Source organism: Microcaecilia unicolor, chromosome 5 (genome assembly GCF_901765095.1).
Source record: "Microcaecilia unicolor chromosome 5, aMicUni1.1, whole genome shotgun sequence".
Taxonomy (NCBI): domain Eukaryota; kingdom Metazoa; phylum Chordata; class Amphibia; order Gymnophiona; family Siphonopidae; genus Microcaecilia; species Microcaecilia unicolor.
Window position 1 is genome coordinate 55750759 of NC_044035.1, and position 20255 is coordinate 55771013.

A 20255-nucleotide genomic window follows, 5' to 3' on the forward strand; every position below is an offset into this window, starting at 1 on the left:
GGACAGTTGTTGGGAATCTCTGCCGGCCACATCATAGGTGTGCTGCTACCGGTGGGCCTGAGCTCAAAGTGGGTGGGCCTGGGCCCACCCAAGCCCACTCTTGGCTACGTCACTGGTTTGCAGTCTTTACTGCAATAGACCACAATATTAAAATCCCCAACCATGACCAACTGATAATCCGGAAAACAAAGTGTCACTGCAATTAGCTTTTGAAAGAACCCCCCTGAATAAACATTTGGGGCATGCACATTTCTTTCTGCCATAGAGATTGCCACCCATAAACACATACCTGTTTTCCACATTATCAACTTGTCTCTAATTTGAAAATAGCTTGTAGTTAATTAAAATTCAGAAGCAGGTACTTGTGAATCAATGTGGCCTCCCCACTTCTTACTATTATAATGAAGAGTACCCACCCTGGTCCTCCCACTCTCTCTTAAACTTTTGTGTTCCTGATCTGTGAGATGTGTTTCATGCCAGAATAGTAACATAGTAGATGACGGCAGAAAAAGACCTGCACGGTCCATCCAGTCTGACCAACAAGATAACTCATATGTGCTACTTTTTGTGTATACCTTACCTTGATTTGTATCTGTCTTTTTCAGGGCACAGACCGTATAAGTCTGCCCAGCACTAGCCCTGCCTCCCAACCACCAGCCCCTTGATTTGTATCTGTCATTTTCAGGGCACAGACCATATAAGTCTGCCCAGCACACACCCCGCCTCTGCCATCCAATCTCCGCTAAGCTCCTGAGGATCCCTTCTTTCCGAACAGGATTCCTTTATGTTTATCCCATGCATGTTTGAATTCCGTTACCGTTTTCATCTCCACCACCTCCCGTAGGAGAGCATTCCAAGCATCTACCACTCTCTCCGTGAAAAAATACTTCCTGACATTTTTCTTGAGTCTGCCCCCCTTCAATCTCATTTCATGTCCTCTAGTTCTACCACCTTCCCGTCTCCGGAAAAGGTTCGTTTGCGGATTAATACCTTTCAAATATTTGAACGTCTGTATCATATCACCCCTGTTTCTCCTTTCCTCCAGGGTATACATGTTCAGGTCAGCAAGTCTCTCCTCATACGTCTTGTAACGCAGATCCCATACCATTCTCGTAGCTTTTCTTTGCACCGCTTCAATTTTTTTTACATCCTTAGCAAGATACGGCCTCCAAAACTGAACACAATACTCCAGGTGGGGCCTCACCAACGACTTATACAGGGGCGTTAAAACGTCTTTTCTTCTGCTGGTCACACCTCTCTCTATACAGCCTAGCAACCTTCTAGGTCACCGCCTTGTCACACTGTTTCGTCGCCTTCAGATCCTCAGATACTATCACGCCAAGATCCCTCTCCCCGTCCGTACCTATCAGACTCTCACCGCCTAACACATATGTCTCCCGTGGATTTCTACTCCCTAAGTGCATCACTTTGCATTTCTTCGCATTGAATTTTAATTGCCAAACCTTAGACCATTCTTCTAGCTTCCTCAAATCCTTTTTCATGTTTTCCACTCCCTCCCGGGTGTCCACTCTGTTACAGATCTTAGTATCATCCGCATATAGGCAAACTTTACCTTGCAACCCTTCGGCAATGTCACTCACAAATATATTGAACAGAATCGGCCCCAGCACCAATCCCTAAGGCACTCCACTACTCACCTTTCCCTATCCGAGCGAATTCCATTAACCACCACCCTCTGGTGTCTGTCCGTCAACCAGTTCCTAATCCAGTTCACCACTTCGGGTCCTATCTTCAGCCCGTCCAGTTTATTTAAGAGCCTCCTGTGGGGAACCGTGTCAAAAGCTTACGTCTATAGCTCGTCCCTGATTCAGTTCTCCGGTTACCCAATCAAAGAACTCAATGAGATTCGTTTGGCACGATTTCCCTTTGGTAAAACCATGTTGTCTCGGATCTTGCAACTTATTGGTTTCCAGGAAATTCACTATCCTTTCCTTCAGCATCGCTTCCATTACTTTTCCAATAACCGAGGTGAGGCTTACCGGCCTGTAGTTTCCAGCTTCTTCCCTATCACCACTTTTGTGAATAGGGACCACATCCGCCGTTCTCCAATCCCTCGGAACCTCTCCCGTCTGCAAGGATTTATTAAACAAATCTTTAAGAGCACCCGCCAGAACCTCTCTGAGCTCCCTCAATATCCTGGGCTGGATCCCGTCCGGTCCCATGGCTTTGTCCACCTTTAGATTTTGGAGTTGTTTATACACACTCTCTTCCGTGAATGGTGCTATATCCACTCCATTCTCATTTGTACTTTTGCCAGTCAATCGCGGTCCTTCTCCAGGATTTTCTTCAGTGAAAACAGAACAAAAGTATCTATTTAGCAAATTTGCTTTTTCTTCATTATCCACATAGCGGTTCGTAGTATCTTTTAGTCTCACAATTCCATTTTTAGTCATTCTCCTTTCACTAATATACCTGAAGAAATTTTTGTCACCCCTCCTTACATTTCTAGCCATTTGTTCTTCCGCTTTCGCCAGACGTATCTCTCTCTTGGCTTCTTTCAGTTTCATCCGGTATTCATCCCTGTGTTCTTCTTCTTCTTGAGTTTTTCTGTATATCTGGAACACCACCTCTTTAGCCTTTATTTTCTCAGCCACTTGCTTGGAGAACCATATCGGTTTCCTTTTTCTCTTGCTTTTATTTACTTTCCTTAGATAAAGGTTTGTGGCCCTATTTATATCTTCTTTCAGCCTGGACCACTGTCCTTCCACTTCTTGTATGTCCTCCCAGCCCATCAGCTCCTTCCTTAGGTATTCCCCCATTTTACTAAAGTCAGCACGCTTGAAGTCCAGGACTTTGAGTTTTGAGTGGCCGCCCTCCACTTCAGCTGCCATATCAAACCAAACCGTTTGATGGTCACTGCTGCTGAGGTGGGAACCCACTCGAACATTTGACATGCTATCCCCATTTGTGAGCACCAGATCCAGCGTCGCTCCCTCCCTCGTGGGTTCCGTCACATTTGTCTGAGCAGAGCACTTTGAAAAGCATCCACGATCTCTCTACTTCTTTCCGATTCCGCAGATGGAACCTTCCAATCTACATCCGGCAGATTGAAATCTCCCAGCAACAGCACCTCTCTCTTCTTTCCCAACTTTTGAATATCTGCGATCAGGTCTTTATCTAATTCTTCCAATTCCAATTGCAATTGTATTCTTCCAATTCTTCCAATTGTTAGAATACAATAACTAACTTCAATTTCTTGCACCTCATAATCAATTTCTTCCTTTTTGCTGGTGAATATATGCCTGCAGCATTTAGGGTTGCTGTAGCCATAGCAGCAGCAGTACATAAGAACATAAGCTTGCCATACTGGGACAGACCGAAGGTCCATCAAGCTGAGCATCCTGTTTCCAACAGTGGCCAATCCAGGTTACAAGTACCTGGCAATATCCCAAAACAGTACAATACATTTTATGCTGCTTATCCTATAAATAAACAGTGGATTTTCCCCAAGTATATCTTAATAATGGCTTACAGACTTTTCTTTTAAGTAGTTATCCAAACCTTTTTTAAACCCCACTAAGCTAACTGCTTTTACCACATTCTGTGGCAACGAATTCCAGAGTTTAATTACACGCTAAGTAAAGAAATATTTTCTTTGATTTGTTTTAAATATACTAATTTGTAGCTTCATTGCTACTAGTCCTAATATTTTTGGAAAAATCAAACAAGTGTTTCACATCTACTGGTTCCACTCCACTCATTATTTTATAGACCTCTATCACATCTCCCTCATCCTGTTTACTATCTACAGAAGCCAACCCCATGGTCCCAGGTCAGCATCAACCCATGGAACTGTGCTGACTGGGTTGTACTGCTAAGCTGTTGCCCCTAGCAGACCTACAGTCTAGCAGTCATGAATTAAAGGGCTGCTGTTGAAAACTAAGAAAAACAGTCCCAACCATTTTCAGTGAAGCATGTTATACCTCTGTGATATGATCCTCCAAAAAAAGAGAAAGTATCTGCAGCCAAATATAGGAAGACCACCTGGGTATAGTCCAATCCCATTCTACTCAGGGTAGTCTCCTGAGACCCTGCTGGGGTGGCTGTAGTCCGGGGTAGAGACTACGTGGGAGGTGTAGTGACAGACTAGCCCAGTCCTGAATGGTGAGAAGTGGAATATCTATTGTGGGAGAAAACTGTGGATACCTAATGTGACCTGAATGCTGATCTACATACCTATTTGCATATTTGGACTGGCAAAAAGCTGGGACTATTTTAAATGCCAGAAGTGTAACTGGACTCTGCAGCTCTCAGGCCCAGGAGGGGTGGGGGGAGAGAGCTGAGACCCTCTGGACTTAAGGGGGGGTGACCCAGAGGAAGTCTTGGAATTGGACCCATTTCACTCTGGGAAGAAAAGGGGCCTGTTAAGAGGACCCAGGAGCCCAGAAGAACTAAGAAATTAAGTTCAATCTTTTCAGAGATCTGGATTTTAGCTTATACTGCAGTAAATGAGGGATTTGGTTTATATTTCAGCTTACACTTCAGTAAGTAGTGAATTCAGTTTGTAGTTCAACAGACAGTGCTCTAGATTTTAGCTTATGCTTAGGTAAGCAGTAGATAGTGGATCTGGTTTGCAGTTTGGCAAACAGTGCTCTGGGTTTCAGCTTACACTTCAGTGGGCAGTGAATTTATCTTGTATTTCAAAAAACAGTGTTCACATTTCAGCTTACGCTTTGATAAGTGGTGGATGATGGTTTCAGCTTGCACTTCAGCAAGCGGTGCCTTGTGGCTTTAGTTTGCTTGTCAGCAAATGGTGCTTGGGAGGAAACCTTCAACCTACACTGTCAGGTAGGCAGCATGGGTCATATTCTCCCTTTAGGGTTACCATTCGTCCGAATTTCCCCGGACATGTCCTCTTTTTGAGGGCATGTCCAGGGCGTCCGGCGAGTTTTGCCCGCACACACGTTTGTCCGGATTTCTGGACAAACGTACGTGTGGGCTAGCGATCGGCGCCGTGGGTCTCCCCTCCCCTTCCTTACTATCTTCCCTGGTGATCTAGTGACCTCTTTGGGGCAGGAAAGAGCCCCCTTTTTCCTGCCCGGAGCGCTGCCTTGCCCTTCATCCTTTTCGGTCTCGGCTGGGGATTCAAAATGGCTGCCGAGAGTTGAAGTCTCGCGAGGCCGCTTCAACTCTCGGTGGCCATTTTGAATCCCCAGCCGAGACTGAGAAGGATGCAGGCAAGGGCAGGCAGCGCTACGGGCAGGAAAGAGGGGGCGCTTTCCTGCCCCGAAGAGGTCACTAGACCACCAAGGCTAGATAGTAAGGAAGGGGAGGGGAATATGTGACAAGGGGGAGGGGAGGTGATGGGGGAGCGGGAATAGGAGGCGGGATGAGGATCCGAAAGGGACGTGGTGGGGCGGGGCAGGGGGCGTGACATATATCCTCTTTTTCAGAGGACACAATACGGTAACCACTCACAACTGTGCCGGCTGCATCTGCAGATTTTCATATTACTCACATGCTCTGCTCTATCTATCCAATGACCCACAGGGTGACCCTGCCCACAGCACCATGTAGTCAACCCACAGCAAAATAACCACATTTGTCTATTGTTCAAAGTAACCAACACTGAACAGCACCACCAGGGGTGAGAATGAGCCAAGATTCAAATGACCAACAGTAAAAGCATAAAAAAGTTTATTTGTCAAAATGCTGACTCTGACCCTACATGGATCGTTTTTCAGCGCAGAGCCTTCCTCAGGGGTCATAACAATACAAAACAAGTCAGCTTCACAGGGATACTGTGCAACACAACCAGTCACCTCTGTGAAAAAAACAGAGGCGACTGGCTGTGTTGCACTGCAGTGCATATTGCTCCAGGTTATTGTTGATGTCCTTCTATTTGTATCCCTGTGAAGCTGATTTGTTTTGTATTGCTATAACCCCTGAGGAAGGCTCTGTGCTGAAACATGGCCTGTGTAGGGTCTTGGAGTCAGCATTTTGGCAAATAAACTTTTTTATGCTTTTACTGTTGGTCATTTGGAACTTGCCTCACTCTCACCCCTGGTGGTGCTGCTTGACGTTTTGTGAGATTTTTGAATACCCCCTCTCCCCTTGTGTTTGTTCGGGCCAACACTGAACACTCAGTTCTGATCCAAACCATTACACCATGGAGACCTTCTGGGCAACTGCAGTAAATTATATGATCTGCTGAATTTGTGCCTGCCGAAACCCCAGCAATACAACTTGTTTAGTAGCTGGGGTCAATTTCTGCTTCATTCTACACCTCTGCTATGGGCTTCTTGATGCTATTGAGAAACACTTGGGTACTGTCTACCATGGGAAAATACGTAACCTAGCCTTTATGTTTCACTCAGAGCTTTGTTGGGTATATCACTGTAAACAGTACCTTTTTCCAAGGCAATTTGGCAAATATCGGCACCATCATCCTTCTATGCAGGGCTATGCGGCCTGAATAATTTTGAAGTAGTAGAAGACTGTTACCATCATGTAGCAAGTCTCCATTCCACCATCACACATTCCTTGTCTGCCCCGTTATGGATTTTGGTGAGAACTGGCCTTGGTCTCACCTCATGTTCTGACATGGGCCTACTTGGTCAGTGTATTTGCAGTGAACTGAGGCCTCCTTACAGGTTTGCCCCAAGCAGCTGATGATAATTTTGAAATCCTGTGCAACATCACTGGTTAGCAGTGCTGACAGCTGCTCCCCCTCTGCTGCCAATTTGTTTTCCCCAGTCTTCACTTTGTCTCTGCCAAGCCTCTGCATTTTTGCAGACATTCTGCTCCACCACCACTATGGTAAGACTGCTTACACATTTTCTTCTATGGGTTCAACTATTGGGCCCTTTTGCTAAGCTGAAGTAAGCACTAATTTATGCTTACTACACCTTAAAATGGTCTATCGCGAGGCACGCTCATGCATCCTGTAGTAAGTTTTCCATGTGCGCACACTATCCACACGCTAACACATAAAAGTTATTTATTGTGCTGGGGATGTGTTTGGGGGCAGAGAGTGGGCACGACTATGCTAATTGGTCAGTGCATGGACACTGCTGCACACTAACTGATTAGCACAGCATTAGCATGTGAGCCTTTACCACCTACAAAACAGGTGTCAGTAAGTGCCCATGTACTAATGGCCAAGTGCGAATGGGAAAATTAGCAAGTGGCCACTATTGTGGAAATGTCAAAATCAGTCGTTTACTAGCAGTGCCAAAAGTGGCCTGAGCACGCAGGACTCATGTTGGGGCTAGCGCAGGCCACTTTTTAGCGCTGCTTAGTAAAAGAACCCCTATGTTAGCTGCCATATGAATTATTTATTCAATTACTCCTAATTCATTTGATATTTTATTTCTCACATCTAATTTACTTGATATTTCCATATACCTTAACTGTAACATCTCTCTGTACTTATCATTCCGTTAATGGTGATCGCCATTATGGCATTATTGTAAGCCACATTGAGCCTGCAAATAGGTGGGAAAATGTGGGATACAAATGCAGCAAATAAATAAATATGGTCCTATTGTTTTGCTAGGGAGTACTTAAATTATCACTTTTATTCATGGGCCATAAAAGAGCTCCTCATACTTACTTCTTTCTATTTCCCCCAAATATCATAAGTTTGTATAATGCATTCTACCAATTAGAGCTCAGCCTGCACATCTCTCATGTTTCAAACATTACTACACAGGTTTTTTTCTACTGACACACACTAAAAATCAATGTTAATGTATGTCAATATGTGTTAAAAATGAAGCATTAATGTGTTTTTGTAAGTGGTCTCCTAAATTCTGTGTCAGAAATACTTGCTAAGGTTATTTGAATATATTCAGCCAATAAGTTTGATTCTAAAGAAATTGTACGATGGTAAGTTTTATTTTTGACTATCAGTCCTTATACAGTTTAACTTATTGTATTCATGCCATTTTAGTGTATGAACCTGGTATATTTCTTGGTATATTTTAATGTCTTAGGTATTTATGTTTTACTGTAACCTGTCTTTGTAGAATAAAAACTTGCTAGAAATGGAAGAAATAAAGTGAATTATGTCAAAATTGTATAAGCAAACTAATGTATAGCCTCATTTGTACATTTTGCCTCCATTTGTTGAAACTTAAATCTGGTTCTAAAGCCATACTTTTAAACAAGGACAAATATTTCAAATTATGATATTTTTTCTTCATAAATAGTAAATTTTTCTATATTCTTTTCAACATCCAAATATTTAAATTGATGACCCATCTATAATGTCTTCTGAATGTCTTTTCCAATTTTACTTTTTCTAGCCACATAGAATGACAGTCTTTGCTTTTTCATCCCATTAAGGGGGTAATTTTATAACAGGATGACTATACAAAAAGTCCAAAAAGGTTCACACTTAAACCTATTTTTTAAGTAAAAAAACCACAAGTGTCATTATAAAATATGCATCCAGAACAAGCCCTTGAGGCATACAAATTTATACCTACAAAGAAGATGGAGTAAATTTGTGCATGCACTTTATAAAATAAACATGCCCAAACTCCACCCCCAGGAACGCTTGTATGTGGACTGCATAAAAATAGGCTCACTCTTTTTGTATGCCTAATTTTTACATCTGTATACTCCTGCATGATTTTTAAGAACCCTTTTCTGCATGTAAAGCAGGTTTACATGTGGAAAAAGCTTTATAAAATTACCCCCTTGGTCTTTCCTTACTTTTTTTGGGTAATGTTTCAGCTTCAGAGGTAACACTCTCCATCTGCTTTCAACATGTTGCTTTTGACATTAACTAATGTCTCCTATTAGCATTTAAAGAAATCAATCTGGAAAATTTCATTTTCAAACAGAGTTCAAACAGGCCACAAGGAGAAGTGAATTCTAAACTGCGTACCCAAGATTGTTTTTGTTGTTCAGCCAAAACTGTATGAAATAGAGATGCACAGGAGTATAACAAAATCATATCTCCCAGACTCAGTGACTGGTGAGAAGGAAGCGAAAATAATTACAAAAACAACTATAATTTTAACAGCAACAAAAAAGGAAGCATATCAAAGAAATGCAAGATAGACACAGAAGGAAGAAATAAAAACTTCTTCCTAGACCTACCGGCAAAGGGTTAAAGTTTTGGTCCACAAGATGGTTATACCCATGGGCAAAAAATGAATGTCGAATCACAACGTGAATTCCTTGATTCGCTGACATTCCCAAAGTGTTCAACCATCTATAAAGTGGGAAAAGACTGTGTTAGAAATTATGAAATAAAACAAATGGCTATTATTTTATATGCTTCTGCCTGGTCATTATCTAGTAGCTTGGATTTTATAGACCTCTATCATATCCCCCCTCAACATCTCTTTTCCAAGCTGAAGAGCCCTAACCTCATAAGCCTTTCCTTACATGAGAGGAGTCCCATCTCCTTAATCATCTTGGTTGAACTTTTGTAATTGCACTATATCTTTTTTCAGATCTGGCGACCAGAATTACCAGAACTGCACACAATACTCAATATGAGGTCAGGGCCAGCGTTAGGGGGGAGGGGACAAACAGGGCAGCTGCCCTGGGCCCCAAAGTTCTAGGAGGCCCCTTTGGGCTATCATATATTTCCCTTCTTTCTACCCCTATCCAACATCTTTCTCACCTTCTTGGAAAACGCATTTCTTTTCAGAGGGCTGCCGGCACAGCAGTGATATAGGCATGCAGCTTTTGGCCTCCTTAGTGCTCTCCCTCTGCCACAGTCTGCATAGGTTGAAACAGGAAATTGCATCAGAGGTGGGGCAGACCCCGGTAGAGGGAGAGAATCGAGGAGGCCAAAAGCAGCATGTCTGAATTGCTGCTGCGCCGGCAACCCTCTGCAATGAAAGGAGGAAAGGAAAAAAGTTGGGAAAAGAAAGGGAGAGATGGTGGACCTGGTGGTGGTGGGAAGGGATAGAGGTTGGGAAGAGAAACAGAGAAATGGTGGACCTTGGGGTGATGGGGAGGGAGGAAGAGATGGTCGACCTAGGGGTGATGGGAAGGGAGGGCCAGATGCTGGATGAGAAGGCAGTCTGGCAGAAAGCGAAAGAAGTTGGACCTGGGGATGGGAGGGAGGGAAGGAAGGAATGAAGAGAGAGGGAGAAATGTTTGGTCTGTGGGGTAGAAGAGAGGGAGAGATGCTGAACAATGGGATGGAGAGAGGAAAGAGATGCTGCTTCAGGGGAGAGGGAAGAAGAACAGAAAAGAGACGGAGTAATGTTGGACCGCGGGGGTAGGGAAAGAGAGGAGGAGAGATGGATTCATGGGGTAGGAGGGAAGAGAGGTGGATCAGGAAGATGCTAAGGGGTGGAGCAGGGAAAGGGACATGGAAATATCAAGCAGTGAGACTGGGGTGGGATACAAGAGTGGAAAGAGGGAGAGGGGATTCCGGAAATGATGGAACTATATTGGAAAAGTCAAAAGGGGGAGGGGTGGCAAGAAGATGAGTGAGGAGAATAGTGAGCACAGTGGTAGAAATGTGATAATGAGGAGTAGATGGAAGGAGAGAGGAGGCTGGGAAAGGAGTGAGATGGGAAATAGGAGAGTTAGTGACTGAGAAGAGATGGAAAATTGATAGGTAGCTGAAAATTAAAAAGGAGGAGGATGTATGGGAGAGAGAGAGAGTGAATTTGAGTGGACAGAGGCAGAAATGTAAAAAAAAATGGAGGAAATAGCTGAAAGGAAAAAATCAATATGTTAGAGACAGGTGTAGTGAGGGAATGCAGAGAAGAGAGGAGAAAAGAAAAATGGACAGCAGACACTGGAAAGAGAATTAGAATAACAGAAAATAGAAAGAGAAAAAACTGGGACCAAGATGATAGAAAAAAAAAAATGTCCAGACAACAAAGGTAGAAAAAACTGTTTTATTTTGAATGTATTAACTGAAATATGTTAGCTTTGGGATATGTGCATCACAGATGGGTTTTTTTTAATTGTATTCAGTGACATAGATAGATGGCTGATTTGGGGGAGGCTTGAGCCTAAAATGGGTGAACACCATATTTTCTCCCCACCAGAATACAAAATATAAACACTTGAGCTGGCGGGGATCCCCAAGCCCTGCCAACTAAAGATCTCCTCCTCTAGTCCGGCAGTCAGAAATCTCTAAACTCTTCAGCTGGTGGCAGTTTCCCCGAGTTGCTACTACACATATTCGGTTTTCATGCATTTGTGAAAGCCAAGCAGATGTGTGTATGTGTGTGTGTGGGGGGGGGGGGGGGGGGGGGGGGGGGGGGGGGGGACAGCAGCTCTCAACTAGTGCTGCTGGCTGCAGAGCTTGGAGAGTTCTGGTCGCTGGATGTAAGGAGGGGAAGAAGGTGATCATCAGCTGGTGAGGCTTGGGAAGCTCCACTAACCATAGCAAAGGAGATGTTAATTTTGGAGGGGCCCAAATCCCCACCCCCGCTCTTCATGGTTATGCCACTGATCGTGTTTAGTTCAAAATGAAGTGCACTGCTATTTTTATTTCTCCAGTGTTGCAGTACTTGCTGAGTTTAACTTCTTGGGGTTCTCAATTCCATTTTGGTGTTCATATTTCTAAACTGTGATCCTTTGTTCTGTATTTGGTGAAGGTCTGTCTATGTTTGGTGTGTGAAGAAGTCATTTAAAGTTGTTTTATGTGTGGTAGTAATGGAGGGTGGGGAAATCAGGCGAGGGGGCAGGAAGGAGAGGGGTTTGGAGGCCCCCTACTTAATTTCTGCCCTAGGCTTCAGCATGTCTAAAACTGGTCCTGGGTGAGATTGCACCATGGAGCAATACAAAGGCATTATAGTATTCTTTACCTTATTTTCTTTCCCATTTCTAATAACTCCCAGCATTCTGTTTGCTTTTTTGGCTGCTGCCAGACACTAAGCAGAAGATTTTAGCATATTGTCCTTAATAACACCTAGATCTTTTTCTTGGGTGCTGATTTGGATATTTTTTCCCAATATGCATCACCTTGCATTTGTCCACATTAAATTTCATCTGCCATTTGGATGCCCAGACTTCCAAATTCCTAAGGCCTTCCTGCAATTTTTCACAGTCTGCATGCATTTTAACAACTGAATAATTTTGTGTCATCTGCAAATTTGATCACCTCACTTGTAATTTCCATTTCTGGATAATTTATAAATATGTTAAATAGCACCAGTTCCCGGGTCACACCACCATTCACCCTCTTCCACTGAAAGAAATGGCAATTTAACCCTACCCTCTGTTTTCTATTCATTAACCAGTTCATAAACCACAACAGAACATTGCCTCATATCCCATGGCTTTTTATTTTCCTCAGGAATCTCTCATGAGGAAGTTTGTCAAACGCTTTCTGAAAATCTAGATACATTACATCAACCAGCTCACGTTTGTCCACATGTTTATTCACACCTTCAAAGAAACGAAGGCGTGAGTAAAGGGGCATTCAGGGAAGACAAGGCAATAGCGGAAAGATTAAATGAATCCCTCCTCTCATTACCCTTCTCCACCACTGCCAACTCCAGGCTCCGCTCATTCTGCCTCGCCTCACCCTATGCTTGGAACAACCTTCCCGAGTCCTTACACCAAGCCCCCTCCCTGCCCATCTTCAAGTCTTTGCTTAAAGCCCACCTCTTCAATGCTGCGTTCGGCACCTAACTCTTACCTTTCAGGAAATCCTGACTGCCCCAACTTGACTGCCCCTATCAGACTGACTGTTCACGTGTCCTTTAGATTGTAAGCTCTCTGAGCAGGGACTGTCCGTCTATGTTAAATTGTACAGCGCTGCATAACCCTAGTAGCGCTTTAGAAATGTTAAGTAGTAGTAGTAGTAGTAGTAGTAGTAATTCTTTGTTTCGGTCTTCACAGAGGAAGATTTGGGAGAGATACCAGTGCCAGAAATGGTATTCAATGCTGACGAGTCAGAGAAACTGAATCAAATCTCTGTAAACCTGGAAGATGCAATGGGGAAATCTTACAACTTGAAGAGTAGCAAATCACCAGGACCGGATGGTATATGTTCCAGAGTACTGATAGAATTGAAAAATGAACTTGCAGAACTATTGTTAGTAATATGTAATTTATCTTTAAAATCAAGCATGGTACTAGAAGATTGGATGGTGGCCAATGTAACGCCGATTTTTAAAAAGAGTTCCAGAGGTGATCCGGGAAATTACAGACTGGTGAGCCTGATGTCAGTGCCGGGCAAAATGGTACAGACTATTATAAAGAACAAAATTACAGAGCATATTCAAAAGCATGGATTAATGAGACAAAGCCAACATGGATTTAATGAAGGGAAATCTTGCCTCACCAATCTACTATATTTCTTTGGAGGGGTGAGCAAACATGTGGATAAAGGTGAGTCAGTTGATATTGTGTATCTGGATTTTCAAAAGGCATTTGACAAACCTCATGAAAGACTCCAGAGGAAATTGGAAAGTCATGAGATATGAGGTAGTGTTCTAGTGTGGATTAAAAACTGGTTAAAGGATAGAAAACAGAGTAGGGTTAAATGGTCGGTATTCTCAATGGAGAGGGGTAGATAGTGGGGTTACGCAGGGGTCTGTGTTGGGACCTCTGCTTTTTAATATATTTATAAATGATCTAGATATGGGAATAACTAGTGAGGTAATTAAACTTGCTGATGACACAAAGTTATTCAAAGTTGTTAAATCGTAAGAGGATTGTGAAAAATTACAAGATGACCTTAAGAGACAGGGAGACTGGGCATCCAAATGGCAGATGATGTTTAATGTGAGCAAGTGCAAAGTGATGTATGTGGAAAAGAGGAACCCAAACTATAGCTACGTGATGCAAGGTTCTGTATTAGGAGTCATCGACCAGGAAAAGGATCTAGGAGTCATCGTTGACGATACTTTGAAACCCTTTGGTCGGTGTGCTGCAGCAGCAAAGAAAGCAAACAGAATGTTACATATTATTCGGAAAGGAATGGAAAATAAAAACGAGGATGTTGTAATGCCTTTGTATCGCTCCATGGTGTGACTGCACCTTGAATACTGTGTGTAATTCTGATCGCCGCATCTCAAAAAAGATATAGTGGAATTAGAAAAAGTACAGAGAAAGATGACGAAAATGATAAAGGGGATGGGATGACTTCTCTAAGAGGAAAGCCTGATACAGCTTGGAGAAAAGATGGCTGAAGGGAGATATGATAGAGGTATATAAAATATTGAGTGAAGTGGAATGGGTAGAAGTGAATCGCTTGTTTACACTTTCCAAAAATACTAGGACTAGGGGGCAAGCAATGAAGCTACAAAGTAGTAAATTTAAATGAATTGGAGAAAATATTTCTTCACTCAGCATTTGTTGCCAGAGAATGTGGTAAAAGCAGTTAGCTTAGCGGGGTTAAAAAAGGTTTGGCTAGCTTCCTAAAAGAAAAGTCCTTTAGCCATTACTAAAATGGACTTGGGAAAATCCACTGCTTATTTCTGGGATAAGAAGCATAAAATGAATTGTACTGTTTTGGGTCGTACCAGGTACTTGTGACCTGGATTGGCCACTGTTGGAAACAGGATACTGGGCTTGATGGACCACAGTCTGTACCAGTATGGTAACACTTATATACTTACGTACTTATATGAAACAAGTTGGTAAGGCAAGACTTCCCTTGAATGAATCCATGTTGACTCTGTCCCATTATACCAAGTTTGTCTATGTGTTCAGTACATAAGAACATAAGAATGGCCATACTGGGTCAGACTGATGGTCCATCTAGCCCAGTATCCTGCTTCCAACAGTAGCCAATCCAGGTCACAAGTACCTGGCAGAAACCCAAATAGTAGCAACATCATTCCATGCCACCAATTCTAGGGCAAGCAGTGGCTTCCCACAAGTCCAACTCAATAACAGACTATGGACTTTTCCTCCAGGAACTTGTCCAAACCTTTTTAAAACCCAGATACGCTAATTGCTGTTAGCACATCCCAGGGGCGTAGCCAGACTTCCGTGGGAGGGGGGTCCAAAGCCCGAGGGGAGGGGCACATTTTAGCCCTCCCCCCGGCGCCGCCCCCCGGCACCCCCCCAGGTCTTTTCTGACCCCCTTCCTGCCGCAAACCCTCTCCCGCCGCTGCCTACCTTCACTTTTGCTGGCGGGGGACCCCACTCCCCGCCAGCCGACGTCCTCTCCGTCCTGCTCCTGCTCTTGTTGCATGCATTGCTGACGTCCTGCACGTTGTACGTGCAGGATGTCAGACTCAGAGAACAGAGTTCTGTTCTCTGAGTCTGACATCGCACGTACAACGTGCAGGACGTCAGCAATGCATGCAACAGCAGGAGCAGGATGGAGAGGACGTCGGCTGGCGGGGAGTGGGGTTCCCTGCCAGCAAAAATGAAGGTAGGTGGCGGCGGGGGTGGGTTCGCCGGGAGGGGGTTCCAGGCTGGAATCTATGGGGGCCCAGGCCCCCTCAGGCCCCACGTAGCTACGAAATGGCACATCCTCTGGCAACAAGTTCCAGAGCTTAACTATTCTTTGAGTAAAAAAATATTTCCTCCTATTTATTTTTCCTCCTATTTATTTTAAAAGTATTTCCATGTAACTTCATGGTAATTGAGTGTCTCCTGGTTATGCTTTTTGAAAGCGTGAAAATTAATTCACTTTTACTAATCCTACAGCACTCAGGATTTTGTAGACCTCAATCATATCTCCCCTCAGCCGCCTCTTTTTCAAGCTGAAGAGCCCTAACCTCTTTAGCCTTTTCTCATATGAGAAAGTTCCATCCCCTTCATCATTTTGGTCGCTCTTGTTTGAACCTGTTTTAATTCCACTCTATCTCTTTTGAGATACGGCAACCAGAATTGCATGCAATCCTTAAGGTGAGGTCACACTATGGAGTGACAGAGAGGCATTATAATATTCATCTTATTTACCATTCTTTCCTAATAATTCCTAGCATCCTGTTTGCTTTTTTGGCCACTGCTGCATACTGGGCAGAAGATTTCAGTGTATTGTCCACAATGAGAGCTATATCTTTTTCTTGGGTGCTTATTCCTAAGGTGGACCCTAGGATCAGGTAACTATGATTTGGACTATTCTTCCCAATGTGCATCACTTTGCATTTGCCCACATTAAATTTCATCTGCCATTTGGATGCCCAGACTTCCAGTTTCCTAAAGTCTTCCTGCAATTTTTCACAGTCTGCATGTGTTTTGACAACTTTAAATAGTTTTGTGTCATCTGCAAATGTAATCACCTCACTCACCACTCCGATTTCCATATCATTTATAAATATCTTAAATAGCAGTGATCCCATTACAGATTCCTGTGGCACACCACTATTCACCCTCCTCCACTGAGAAAAATGGTAATTTAACTTTACCCTCTGTTTTCTGTCCTGTAACCAATTCCTAATCCATAGAAGGCCATTGCCATCTAGCCCATGACTTTTTATTTTCCCCAAGAGTCTCTCATGAGGAACTTTGTCAAAACTTTCTGAAAATCTAGATACACTACATCAACTGGCTCACCTTTATCCACGTTTATTCACACCTTCAAAGAAATGAAGCAAATTGATGAGGCAAGACTTCCACTGGCTGAACCTGTCCCATTAAACCATGTTTGTCTATGTATTTTGTAATGTTATTCTTTATAATAGTTTCCACTATTTTGCCTGGTACTGAAGTCAGGCTTACCAGTCTGTAATTTCCTGGATCACTCCGGAACCCGTTTTTTAAAAAAATCAGCATTACATTGGCCACCCTCCAATTTTCAGGTACTATGGATGATTTTAAAAACAGGTTACAGATCACTAACAGCAGATTAGCAATTTCATATTTGAGTTCTTTTAGTACTCTTGGGTGTATACCAACTGGTCCAGGTGATTTACTACTCTAATTTGTCAGTTGGGCTCGGTATATCTTCCAGTTTCACCACATTGTCAGCTTTGAAAACCATTTCTGGTGCAGGTAAATCTCTTACATCTTCTTCAGTAAAGACCGAAGCAAAGAGTTAATTCAGGGGCCCTTTTCCAAAGTAGCGGTAAGTCCAACATGGGCTTACTGCTTGCTAAAATGGAAGTACCGCCGGGCTACTGCAGCAGCCCAGCAGTAGTTCCCACTCCCAGCGATTGCCATTTCCGGTGCTACAAAAATATTTTAATTTTTGTAGCCAGAGTGCTGCCTGGTTACCATAGGGATAGTGCAGGAGCCATTACCTCTACCTCAATGGGTGTCGGTAAGTACTCCCACCCGAAATGGGCGTGCGGCAAGTGCTTCACTTGCCACACATCCATTTCTTTTTTAAAAAACTGTGCCTTTTATCTGCTGCTGTAAAAGGGGGCCTTGGCAATGCCAGTGTAGCTTCGTAAAAGGACCCCTCAGTCTCTCTGCTATGGCCTTGTCCATCATGAGTGTCTCTTTTGCTCCTTGGTGATCTAATGGTACCACAGATTCCCTCACAGGCTTTCTGCTTCTGATATACTTGAAAAGTTATTATTATGAGTTTTAACCTCTGTGGCAAGTTTCTCTTCATATTCTCTTTTATCCTTCTTTATCAGTGCTTTACATTTAACTTGCAAGTGCTTATGTTGCTTCTTGCTTTCTTCACTTGGATCCTTTTTCCATTTTTTAAAGGATGGTCTTTTGGCTTTAATAACCTCTTACACACTCAGACTTTTTTCCCTTGATGATATAATGACCAAATGAAAACGATTAAAACATTCCTGGAATCGTCATGGTAAATGACATGAAATGAAACTTTTCTAGGTGCCCTTCTCTTGAAATAATCCCCTATGAAGTTCTGTGACTCTGCAATACCTTTATTCACAGAAGAAAGAGGGTTTTGGTTTTAGCTCATGCCTTTTTCAGTAGTAAATCAAGGCAAGTTACATTTAGGTAGAGTAGGTATTTTTCTTTTCCTGAAGAGCTTACAATCTGAGTATGTACCTCAGGAAATGAAGGGTTAAGTAACTTGTCTAAGATCACAGGGAACAGAAGTGGGGCTTGAGCTAGGCTTCCCTGGTTCTCAGCTCACTGCTCTAACCATTAGGTAACCCCTCCACTCTTTCTTATGAAACATCTTTCCTATGAAAATATGTCTTCAAAATTCTAGTCTTGCTTGAGTCATTCTGAAATACAACCAGAAGGGCAGCCCATGTGGAAAACTCATCCATGGAAGATTTTTAAAAAGTGGAAAGGTCCACACTTGCTGTACTCAGAACACTGGCCCCACAACTGAATTTCTAGATTAAAATCTTGAGGAAATATGATACATATTTATTAAGAGTTACCATCGGACAAATTTAGAACTCAAATATCATTGGAGCAAGCAGATGGAGTTTTGGAAAAATTTAAACATACAAATTCCTAGCACATAAATTATTTTAAAGCGATTCAACATTCTGGTGAAGAACAAGACTATCCTTGTGTATGAAAGTCGAGTTACATGCTAAGAGGAAGTATACATTTCTAATTTAGAACAGGGATCCTCCACCGCAATAAGTCTTTGGTCCTGTTCTTTCAATGAAGTACTAATATCAGCTGAAAATATCTATCTGTATGGGAGTCTGTATGGGAGATGACCTTCCAGATATCTATTCAGGATACATATTGATCAGATGCTGCATAAGGTACCCTTAAACACTCAGCCCCAGCAGCAGGGAATATGATAGGCCTAGGAAGGGAACATCTCCTTTGAATAGAGCCATCAGGCATGATGGTTGATGTAGTGACACACCCACTTTCCAGGATAAAGTCACCCAACAATGAAAAGCAGTGCTAGGTGGAGGAGGAAGGGTTTCAAGAAGCTCAAGACAATGAGTAGAGATTTTTACTTTATGTAACCAAGTAGGCATGTTTATCCATGGATACGGTGATAGCACCAGCTCTGGCATGCCCCAACTAGGTTCCCACTCAGCCTAGCAAGCAGACTTCAGGTAACCTTCACTCTCATCTGGTAACTTGGGGAAACTGGCTTTTAACTGCAAGAATTGGTCCTCTCCAATGACATTACTACATGAGGTGCTGTCTTCAGTTCCAGTGAACCTGGCCCCTTCAGAACTATCAGCTCTGGCACACTCTGACTAGGCACGCACTTGCAGTCTGGCCCCCAGACTTCAGGTCTTCTTTACTCCCACTCTATGCATAGTTTATAAAGGCAACTTGGGTATTACCTTCATAAAATATAACAAATCAAATCTACCTGTGCTCCTCACCAACTATTATGAGGGTTAAATGAAAAGTAATTCCTCCACTTCCATAATTCATCAATGGCAGTACTGATGTGCTATACATAGAGAAGGTCGTCTTCTTGAGTACCTGTAAATACCCTTAATCAGATGCAATGTAGGAATGAACAGGACTCCTTCCACTCTCTCTTATCAATCCACCAACGCTAGGAATTGGATATGTTTTGAGTCTGGAAACAGTGTTAACCTTCTGAAAGTTGGTAAACAAGAGGATATTCCCATCTGGCTTAGGAGCTAGTACAAATGGTAATGATGATCAGTTGATAGTAGACTCTTCTATGACACTGAGTTCAAGCATTTCTTCTATTTTTTTCAAAATGGCTGGTCACCGGGCCTAAAGGATCTGGCAAGGATACTATTGGACTACCACTCCAGAGTCCTCAATGATGTGACATGTGAGATATATTTGGCCTGGGATACTGGAGAACATATTGGTATTCTGGTGAGCTAGTCACTCCAAATCCACTTTCTTGGCTGCCAAGAGCTGGTCTCAGAAGGGAACTTGAAAAGGCTTGATGGGACCTTTGGTCCAAAGTCATCTCTGAGGATCACAGCTGAAGTCAAGGGTGTCCATTTCTTAGGCAAATTCATGTGGAAGATTTAAGCCTTCTTCTGTTTATCAGGCTGGGATACTTCATAGGACCTATTTTTTTCAACAACTTCATAAGGCCTCTGCCATTTGTACATTAGTTTACTTTCTGATGAAAGCCTCCTGATTGGAAAAAAATCTGGAATGTGGAGCAGTTGTATATTCGGGTTTGCCCCACTTGAACCTTCTTTAAACAGAGTTTTGTTGCCTCCCTTGCTTTCTTCAGCGTTCTGCATCTGCAAGACATAGTTATCCTGGTTTTGTCCTGGACTGGGTTTTTCCTCCCAGGTTTCCCTGACAACATTCAAGATCTCTCTGGGTCATCTCTTATAGTTAAATGTTGGGATATTTCCCAGATGTCAAACAGTACATAAGGAAGGAGGGCACTTCAATTCTTCCCATCCTCAGCAACAAACATCTTCAACATCGGTTTGAGGGTTTTGTTGAAGTCCTTAACCAGGCCATCAGTGTAGGGGTAGTATACAGAGATCCAAAGCATCTTCAACAGGAAATAGACATGTTTCATGGCATGT

At 42.9% G+C, this 20255-nt stretch overlaps 1 protein-coding gene across 1 annotated transcript in view; it reads right to left on the minus strand.

The window, feature by feature from the left end:
- LOC115470042 (inactive heparanase-2-like) overlaps positions 1 to 20255 on the minus strand; it is a 260196-nt gene that overhangs the window by 98001 nt on the left and 141940 nt on the right. The window contains exon 6 of the mRNA XM_030202916.1: positions 9073 to 9187. Within this exon, the coding sequence (XP_030058776.1) occupies positions 9073 to 9187 (115 nt within the window). The remainder of the gene's footprint in view (positions 1 to 9072; positions 9188 to 20255) is intronic.